The 10707-nt window shown below is 36.9% G+C and overlaps 2 protein-coding genes across 2 annotated transcripts in view; both read left to right on the top strand.

The window, feature by feature from the left end:
- The first annotated feature begins 317 nt into the window (after window positions 1-317).
- Window positions 318-10707, top strand: part of LOC136820351 (NADH-quinone oxidoreductase subunit B-like) — a 201439-nt gene continuing 191049 nt past the window's right edge. The window contains exon 1 of the mRNA XM_067076538.1: window positions 318-337. The gene's annotated coding sequence lies outside the window, so the exon portion shown is untranslated. The remainder of the gene's footprint in view (window positions 338-10707) is intronic.
- On the top strand, window positions 526-1263 carry LOC136820373 (craniofacial development protein 2-like). Its single transcript, XM_067076560.1, has one exon. It carries the CDS (start codon window positions 526-528, stop codon window positions 1261-1263), a length of 738 nt encoding a protein of 245 aa, XP_066932661.1.

The following is a 10707-nucleotide window of genomic DNA, read 5'->3' as shown; positions in this document are numbered from 1 at the left end:
ATAGTGAACGCTTCGCTTGCATTTAACACAAGTCAGCCGTTCTTTATCTTGATCAATAGAGCAAATATCAATAGTGCATTGTTGTGGTGTACAGACCAGAAGCAGATCAGCTCCGTCGTCTGGCTTGGATGACATTGTGGCACAGCTCCATATCGGGAAAAACCCGAAATATTAGTGAATTTTAATGAAAATTTGTTGATTTTCGTCGAGATTCTGCAGGAATATTTAGAGTTCCACAAAAGCGTCTGTCTCCAAAAAAAAATTGACGTCAAATAAATTCACCATATATGTTATGATAATATAAAAAAATTCACTCCATTAAGAATTAGTGAATAAGAATTAGTGAATAAGAATCAAAACCTAAAATAAAGGGTGTGGTGGTAAGCCTTCACTAAAGAGAGGTCCACCACACCCAAGAAGAACAAAAATCACATTCACAATGACGATGGAGTGTTGATCGTGTTGGAGTGGTTTGCCATCGGAGATCAATTGTCAGCATTGGACCGATCCTTTCCACAACTGATGATGGTGGACCTTGAAGCTCCGGATGTGGACGTGTCGCGAACGGCCACATTGACACACACACGAAAAGCGTTAAAAAGGAACATTGTGCAAATTCTATCTCAAAACGCTCTTGGTCTCAAATCGGATGATCGTATCAACGAGATTACTCTAATGCTACATAAAAGGAACATTTTTATTTGTTGTATACAAGAAACTTGGAGAACAGGACCAGAGAATCTTGACGGTAATTATGGATATAAACTTTTGTTATCTGGCAAAGAAATTCAAACAAACAATAGAGGTTCGCTAGGAGTCGGTATTATCCTCAGCCCAAATGCTCATAATGCCTGGAAAGCGGCAGGATGTGAGATTCATCGCTTTAGTGCTCGAATAATAGCAGTGCGTTTAACGATGGTCGACATTGATAATAGAGACATAGGACTGTTCGTAGTCTCTGCTTATGCACCAGTCGGAGTTGCTCCTGAAACCGAATGGGATAATTTCTTTAACGATCTAGATGCATGTATCTCAAAAAAGCTTCCAAATGATATTCTTATAATTGGAAGTGACACAAATTCGAGCATTGGTTGTCTCAACAAAACTATTGACTATTATAATAACTCTTGTGTGGGACAATTTGGGTTATCGTATGCTAACGATGCCGGACATCGTTTCGCCTCCCACTTATCATTAAACGAACTACTTGCAGTGACGACTTGTTTTCGAAAGAATAATTTACGCAACATGGATCCACCCTAGATCTAAATTCAAAACACCAAATCGATCATTTTATCGTAAAAAAGGAACATTTCAAATATGTGATGGACGCTGGAGTCTCTCAAAACGTGATCGACTCAGACCATTCAGCCATAGTATGTAAACTTAGAATGATTTCACGCCTCAAAAAGAAAACTTCTCTACGAGATCGCCTGATACGTCTTGATTATAGTGGACTGAAAAGTGATGTAAACAGTCAAAATTTCTGTGCTTCCGTTATGGAGAATTACAATATTCAACCCCCTTCAAACAGTCCATATACACGTTTATCCGACTCTGTCAAAGCGACATCTAGTACGCTTCCACAAAAGAAAAAGCCTTCACCAGGTTGGTTCACTGCAGCAGAGGATAGTTTAATTCCATTAATTGAAAGAAGAAACATTGCAATGTTGAAACATTTGTCAAGACCGCTTCGTTCTACCGCCGAGAAGCTGAAACAGGCTAGGAAAGCCCTAAAGCGTACAGTAGGGAAAGCTAAAAATGAATGGATTTTTTCGAAATGTAGTGAACTGAATAACGCCTCAAACACAGGGACTAAAGTGTTTTGGGAAAATATCAAACAACTCAGTGCTGGTCTGTGTAAAACAAAAGCTAGTGCTGTACCATCAATGAAAAAACCGGATGGTTCCATTTGTAAAACTCCGGAAGAAAACGCGCTCGTTTTTCAAGATCACTTCAAAGCTTTGTATGGTCGTCAACCTATCTATGATGACTCAGTTCTCTCCTTACTTCAACCCAAAGAAGCCGTTACCGGTCTTGATAACTTCCCCACTGATGAGGAGATAGTAAAGGCTACTTGTAAGCTAAAGGAGAAAGCTCCAGGTGATTCCGGAATTCCGCCACAAGTGTGGAAATCGATCATTCAAAATGAATCTACTTACGAAATTTTCAAATCCGTGATTTTAGACTTTTGGGAGAATGAAAAACCACCCCTAGAATGGGAGAAAGGATTGCTAAAGGTTCTTCCAAAGAAAGGAGACCTTAGTATGCCCGGGAACTATCGTGGCATTATGCTACTTGAAACGTGTTATAAAATTGTAGCTATAATATTGCATGACAGGCTCCGCCCTGTTGCCGAATCCCTAGACAACGAAGCGCAATGTGGTTTTCGATCAGGGAGAGGATGTGCGGATGGAGTTTTTACCGTCAAAATGGCTATAAAGAAGAGAAAAGAGCACGGCCTTGAATCTTGGGTCCTATTTTTGGATCTAGTTAAGGCATTCGATCGTGTCCCTCGTGAACTGTTGTGGCAGGTCTTAGAAATTTTTGGCATACCTGCTAAATTGATTCGCCTTTTAAAATCGCTACATGCTCGTGTCGAGGTGAAATTTGTTATTAATGATGTCACAAAGTCAATTGAAAGTATTATTGGAGTCAAACAGGGGGATATTTTGGGTCCTCTGTTGTTCATATTTTATCTTGCAGCCGTAATGATATCATGGCGTAATGCGTATGATAGACCGGTCTGTATTTTCCATACGAAGTTCGATGATGTATTAACTGGTCGTAGATACAACACAAAGAGAAATATCGAGGAATTCTCTTTACCAGATTCGGAATATGCTGATGACACAGCTGTTTTATTCACATCGCGTGAATCGACTGAAACGTACGTACCCCTCCTCTTCAATCATTTTAATAGATACGGTCTCGAAATACATGCTGGCACCGACGAAAAACCCTCCAAATCAGAAATCCTTTTCGTTGCAGCACCAAAACGCATCTATACAAATCCTTCTACATACGATGGCTGCAATCTGTCAAAATTGTTCTACCAGGTGGCGCACATTTACCAATAGTGGATCGCTTTTGTTACCTGGGCTCTTTTCTGACGAGAGATTGTAATGATAATGTTGATGTTGATGGCCCGAATCAATTCGGCAAGTCGGGCATTCGGTAAATTGAGAGAAATTGTTTATTTTCGTCAACCAGTATTTCATACAAAGCTAAGAAATTTGTATACGAATGCATTATCTTGGCTATTCTCTTACACGGTGCTGAACACTGGTGTTTAACCGAAAATCTTTTCCGAAAATTACGTTTATTCCATGCTAGATGTGTACGTGCAATGTGTCGTGTGAACCGGCTCCACACCCGTGTGTATAGAATCAGAACGTCTGATCTGTTAAATCGTTTTATCTCTGAAATCCGTTGATTCGTACGTGAATCGCCGTCAACTTCGTTGGCTGGGTCATGTCGCTCGTATGGAACAACAGCGACTACCCAGAAAAATGCTAACTTCGTGGGTGCCATCGAAACGCCCTCGTGGAGCACCAAACTTCACATATGGAAGAGGAATTTATAAGTGCTTGAAAAAGGTTGGTTTGTCAAAAAATGACTGGTATCAAAAAGCTTTGAATCGTCTGGATTGGCGTAAAATTATTAATTCCAAGTAGCATATTTTTTGATAGTTTTATCTAGTTACTTATTTGCATAATTTTTCCTTTTTTCGCTTTTTATTTTATCTACCTAGCGCTGTGATCTCTATCTTAGGATAGGGCCTATTCCCTGTGCTAAGGGAAGGTTTATCTCTCTCTCTAATCTTAACTTATATTTAAAAAAAAAGGAAAAATCACTGAAGTGAAGTTTTTATTCTATCAATTGTGATACTGCTTTCGAGGATCAAAGCTGAAAACAAACAAATTACAATGGCATTGTAAAAAAAACATGAAATGTGTGTAACTACAATAGACATAAAGAGATACACAGATATCCACAGGTATGATTTATACCAATTATTTTAAGCGTCTTTCTCTTTCCTCGTCCTCTTCTTCCTTTGATTCTTTCTCAACTGCTCGATCCAGTTTTCCTTGGTCGGTAAAACGCTGGTAGCATTCTCGCTCGAGTGTTATAAAAACAACAAAACCAAAGCCATATAAAGTACACCAGACAGCAACAATAATTTTCTGTCGTTCGGTCGCTAAAAGATTTTCACTTTCGCTTTCAAATGAAAACAAAAAAATCTAATTTGCCGAACACCTTTCCCCTACTGTTATATTTGATCAATATCGTTCGGTAAAATCTTAAGCCTAATTTTGTGTCTACAATCGCGTCCGAAATTAATCAAGATGGCGTCGAAGCTGTGAAAAGAGATAATGTTTTATTTCGTAAATTGCTCGAAAACTGCGGGGTTACACGTTTGGTAACATTCAAATTCCGAATCAGCACCCTCGAATTGACTAAGAAACATATCAAAAAGTTGGTCACGGATATTTTGAAAAAAAGTGAAACGTTTTTGGTTCATTGGCCACGGCCTAGACGGAAATGAAGACTTCAAACAAAAAACACACAAATTTATATCAATACGTGTGAACTTCTTTAACCAAATAGCGGCCCTTAACCGTCCTTAGAGGCCATTAGCGGCCCTTAGCTTTGTTTTTCAATTTAGTTACATTTTCAAGTACATTTGGAACAAAGAAATACTTTTTCCGAAATGAAAAAGGGCAAAACAAAAAAAAGATAAAAGGGAAGGCGCTCAAAATAAAGAAAGGACCTAAGAAGCCATCAAATGTTGTAAAATAAAATAAAATGATTGCTTCCCCAGTTAGAGGAGAGGGAAAGCTTCCAAAAGGGCATCTCGCAGGCTTTGTTTTCTTGTAAGCTCCTGATTTGTCACAAGCTCCTGATCTGTGACGTTTCGAATGTTCGATGCAACTTTTAGAATGCGAGAGAGAGAAAAAGTGAAAATCACGTGAAAAGAAAGAGAACACACTCAGTAGGAGTGTATTTCATTACTATTTTTGGTAAAAGTTCACGTGATAACACGAAGGAAAACACATAGAGGGAGCTCAATGTAAACAAACATTTAGTAAAAGTCTGCACTCTGCTTCGTTCGTTGTGGGTCATGCTGGGCTTGACTAACCTCATTCTAAAAAGTTAGGCCGCTTGAAATTTCACTTCGCCCGCTATGAGACCGGTCTTTTACCCGCTTTAGTCGATCAGACTTTTGTGTACTTCAAATCGCCTGGGGAGTCAAATTTGTTGAAACAAAAATACCCTTCAGTAAATTTATGGGGAAATGAGTATTTCTCGCGACTGGCTTGGTATTTTTTCTGATTTTTAGTTTGTCTGACTATAATTGTTGCCTTTTTTTCTATTATACAATAGCCTTTAGGTAGGTCCATTCAGCATGTAGCTTGTTTTAATTTTTGTTTTAATTTCCTTTTCTTTCACGTTCTAGTGTCTTTCTAGCCTGGATATCCAAGCTCAAAATTTTAGAAAAAATAAGTTTTACCCTAGCCAGATAAAGTTCTAAAATTATAGAGCGAACCCCTGTTGACAGATTTTCCTTTGGTGGAAAGTCTGTTAGACAGAAATTGCAAAGTGAATTTTCGAAAAAAAGAAATTTCAAAATCCAACCCAAAACAGCAATACAAAATTGGCAAACAGAAAAAGAAGAATTGAAGCAAAATAAAGATATACCTGTAGTTCTTTACACGATACAACCAAGTCATTAAGAAGATTAAAACAAGAATATCTAAGCAAGTAATTGAAAAGAAGACAACCAGAAAATTCCCATGTTTTGATCTTCCCACTTCTTCCCTACCATTATTATTATCAAACACTCGAGGGAGATAATTAGGTATTCTATTGTTATTTGCTTCGAAAAAGAAAAATCAGGGAGATTTGCAAAGCAGCATACGCGCGTTGCTGATCGCCTGCGCATTCCATCCAAATACTTAGGGGCGAACACTTCAAGTCGGCTCGCATAATTTCTTATACGCGCGCCACCATTCAGATCTCTGATTCGCTTGGACCAACCAATCAGAATATCCGCATAATCATCCTCAGATGAGAATGCAGACGATTTAGGTAAACCAGACTGTAAACATAAGAAATATCAAAATCAAAAAAAAGTTTCCGGGATGGATATCCAGGCTAGCTTTTCTGATGCTCAAGATATCTGGCTTCTAACTTTTTCTCACCAATCGCGTTGATCCTTTTTTGGTTGATGAAATCCGAGGTTGAAGGATTCATTGAAAACCTTTCTGTAACAAATGTTCTTCTACTAAATTCCCATTGTCTTTCGTAAATAGCTCATACATTCTGCGAATATTAAGGTTACTTGCAAGGTATTGGCGTTTCGATGATTCACGGCTATAGTGACTTTCCATGACAGGAAAGCTCTTGATGTGCAATTTTATCTTACTGATCATTTCAGGATTATAAATGATGTTATTCTGAGTCTTACCAAGCATATCTTCAGTTACTAAGGTGCCTTCTGATCGCTTTTTAATTGCCGTACGACAAACCTTCCTACTTCCTACATTTTTTGGCAAACTTTTTTGTCTCCAAGAAAAAAGGAAAGTGTTTGGGCTCGTTTCTTCGACTCGCCTCCTTTACTAAGTCTGTTTCGCTCTGGTTTGGTAGATTCTACAAAGTTTGAAATAAATTGTCTTTGCTTTTCGCTGTCTTGTAAATCCCAATAGTAATTGAATAGATTTCTTCTCTCGAGTTCTTTGATTCGACTATCATATTCAAGTCTGCAGCTGCCAAGGTTCCCTTTGAAGGATCTCGAAGAAGATCTTTCACGACCACGGTAACTTTTGTAAGAACTTTAGCTTAACTGCCCACTATCTTTTGCTCTCTTTTTGCGTCTCTGCTGCCAGTCACTTTCATTTCTTTTCCTTTAATATTTTTAATAGTCTTTTCTCTATATATTTGTTACGCAGTTTACATTAGGATATCAACCAAAATTATCATATTTGTTAATTATCATCAGTATTAGGCTTTTAAAAATAACAGAGATTAATACAGATTTAGGATTTTTTGTTACAAATATAGTGTTCGTTTTTTTCAAGAACTGTTAATGTCAGGTAAATCAACGTCAGATGTATTCATTTAACTTGGTAATAAAAATTAACACGTGATCATTGCGACATCTCAAAGCTGTCTGGAAAAAAGACTGGTGAGACTAGTACAAAGCTACTAGTACTACATAAATGATTAAACAAAATACACATACCATATATCTATCAGTATAGATAAAGAAAAAACAGGCGTAAAGTTGAATTTAAAAGAAACTAGCAAACAAAAGCAAAGCATCAATAAAAACTAATAAAAAAGAAAGAAATATACATAAAGTGTTATAAAAAGGAGACGGAATGTCAAAATCACAATTTATCTAAATACCTTTTATAGTGGTCATGAAGTATGAAGAACGACATAGTTAGTGACAATTATTGGGGTCACTAAATTATACTCATATAATGTGTGTCCAGAAAAAAAGCAGAACAGAATTTGTATAAATAAAAATCATTAATCTCAATGAGTTAAGAATATAATTACTTTCGGTTACTTAATAGCCAAGGGGTTTGGAATAAGCAGCGGGCTTGGAAAAAATCTCATAACTTAATAATTGAAATCAAATCATCCACAGCTATTCCAGTTAGATGATGTCTAGAAAAAGAAGCAGATTACTTTTAATAGGATAAATTTTCGCGGGGACTAGATTTTGCAGTTGAGATCATTCGCAAAATTTTGAGATTATGCAGGAAATTAATTTCACTGATGACAGAAACTATTGAAATCTGGACACTTATCGTCAACTGCTCTAAATTGGAACAATTGGTCGAAACATGGGACTGTTGCATATCTGGTCTGGATTTTCACTTACTGTAAAATCGAAAGAAAAATCGTGTAATTTTTAATACGCCGTTCGTTAACTCAAATCAAATGACTTTGGAGGTTTGGTGAGATGGTGGCCGAATTGCCGTCCCATGTTTTGTCAGATAGTCCCAAGTTAGAGCAGTTGACGGTAAAGGTTGATGGAATTCTAATTTTTCTAGTTTGTATTTCTTGTTATCTTATTTTTGAATGGTCCCGGAAAAGTGCCAATATTCTTATTCCAGGAATCAGATTCTTTCCCAAACTGACGGTACCATATAACTGTATTTGAATGTTTTACATATATTTAAGATTGCCACCTCTACCAAACTGATTAAAATGCTTTTGCAGGGTTTGGAGGAGATTCAAACACATTACCTCTTGAGTTACTTTGTTTGGATATGTTGCAGGAGTCGCATCTCAATTTGAACCTTTTCTCAGCCAAAGAAAAATGTGCAAATCTTAAGGACATTCAATCCCTACAAACCATTCGAAATGGCGGGGTTTTTGAGACATTTTCGCGAGTTGGTGCGAGTAACGATTACGTAAATAAAGCAAATAGATATGCTAGCTCGGAAAGCGGGAAAATAAAAACAATGTTGTGGCGCAACTGGGAAAAGAACAATGTCGGCCTTTTTAAACTTAAAAGATTTTTGTTCCAAGGTGAACTATGAGGATATTTCTGCAGAGGAACCATTGCCTACAGCCCCAATTTGTAAAGGATTACCAAAAGAAATTGAACAAGCAGAAAAGACAAAAGGAGAAGAAATTAAAGGATAAAGAAGACAAAAAGAAATAGAAAGTGGAACTGAAGAAGAAAGAGAAAGAAAGAAAACGTACAGAGCAAGAGAACCAAAAGAAGATGAATGCCAAGAAGACAACAAATAAAGGGAAAGCCTCAAATTTTTACGATAGTAAAAAGCAACATTAGAATAACAAGGAGATGACAACCATATAGAGATATTATAGAGATTTGTATCTGTTATCAAGTATAAAGTGATCATTTATTTGTATTCAGGATATTTATCCCCTGCTTTTTTTCTTTTTTTAGTGCGTTTAGTGCTAAAGAGATCCTCGAAAGTAGTGATAGCGATCCAGGGAGCGATTTAGTAGACTCTTCTCAAGGTTTGTTGAGTGATAATGGGCTCGAAGATTATACACTGCTGCCCACTGAAACTCAACCACAACCACACTCTCACTCATCCGCAACCGCACTCCAAATCCAAACAACATCGACATCCGAAACACAAAAGGTTGAAAATTTTGAGCACTCGACCGTTAAAACGTTCCATTGGGCTGGCAAAAGGGAACTTAATCTGCAACTTTTCAATATATACAGAGCACACCAGGATAAATTATATAACGCAGCCTATTCAGGAACAAAGGTATGGAGATACATCGCCAATGACATGAAGGAGCACATTCCAACTAGTGACCCAGCACTTACACCCCTTCAATGCAAGACCCGTTGGGCAACAATGGAGCATACCTATAAAATGTAATACAATTTTTAATCGCATTATCTGTTAGAACATTAACATATTCAATTTATTATAATTCAGCTGAAAATGATCTATTTCGTCCTGTTCAAACCAAATTAACGGAGAAGTGCTCTAATGATTTAGAATTATTACTTTCTCTCTTGAACTCTGTTTTATTTTAATCGTCAGGATCGACACGAATGAAATTCAAATAATACGACGAAATGGACGAAATAAAAAGGCCCGTTTGTGTTGCTTCTTCTTCAAACATTTCATCGTTAACATTCAACAAAGAATGAGAAGAAGGAACATCCAATACGCAAGTTGAAGATAGTGAAAGTGAAGATCAAGCCGTACCCACAGAGCCGGCTAGTAATCAGCAAAACGGAAATTCACAGTATCAGTTCAGGCACTAACTAACTGGCTAGATAATTGGAAGGAAGAAAGAGAACGAAGGAAAAAGAAAGAGAACGTAAGGCAGACAAGAGAATCGATCGATTAGAGCGGATAGTAGATGAGAGGAATCAAATTTTTAAAGATATGTTGGAGGAATTGAAAAAAAAGGGACTGAGGAGATACGTCAATGAAAGTTAATGTTAAATTATTTTGTATATATGCATTTGAATAACTCAAAATCGTATTGAAGATAATAATTTTGTAAATTATTGAAATTCAAACTTAATTTTATAGTATGTCTCAATTTACGAGAAAAATTCAATTAATGTAAAATTTTATCATATTTTCAATTTGAAATTTTTTAATGTAAAAAAAAATCTAGATACCTCAAAGGAAGAAATTTTGGCGGAAAGACATTTTAAAGGATAAATTGGGCCATTCCATTTTGTGTCCGTACATAGGGGTGGACGAACTTTTCCAGGGGGTATTTTGATTGAAATTTCCAGGATGTATTTGGAAAATTTCCAGGGGTTCCAGTAAAATTGAGACTATTTTCCAGGGGGTTAGACACGTAAGCATCGTCTTCCAGATATCTGATTTTCCAGGGGTTAAGTCGAAGTAACAAAAATTTCCAGAGACTTTTGCCTTTAGAAAATTTCCAGGGTATAGAAAATCTTTTCGGAAAATTTCCAGGGTATAGAAAAGCTTTGAAATATTTCCAGGGTATAGAACAACTTTCTGAAAATTGAAACCAAAGAGACTAGTTCCCATCCCTGACAGTAACATTTGCAGTCGTAATCTGTGAGAGTGAATGTTGATATTGTTCATGAAAAGTCTCCGGAATTTCTTTCTCGCATTTTTTCTTCTCTGCATAAACATGAGAAGCAACATCAACTTATTCCTCATTGTTGCTTCTTTGCTAGTCAATGATCAAAATGACGAT

This window comes from Clytia hemisphaerica, unplaced genomic scaffold (genome assembly GCF_902728285.1).
Source record: "Clytia hemisphaerica strain Z4C2 unplaced genomic scaffold, Clytia hemisphaerica genome assembly, whole genome shotgun sequence".
NCBI classification, from domain to species: domain Eukaryota; kingdom Metazoa; phylum Cnidaria; class Hydrozoa; order Leptothecata; family Clytiidae; genus Clytia; species Clytia hemisphaerica.
Note: the sequence above shows the minus strand (reverse complement) of the source record. Positions and strands in the feature narration are given on the sequence as shown.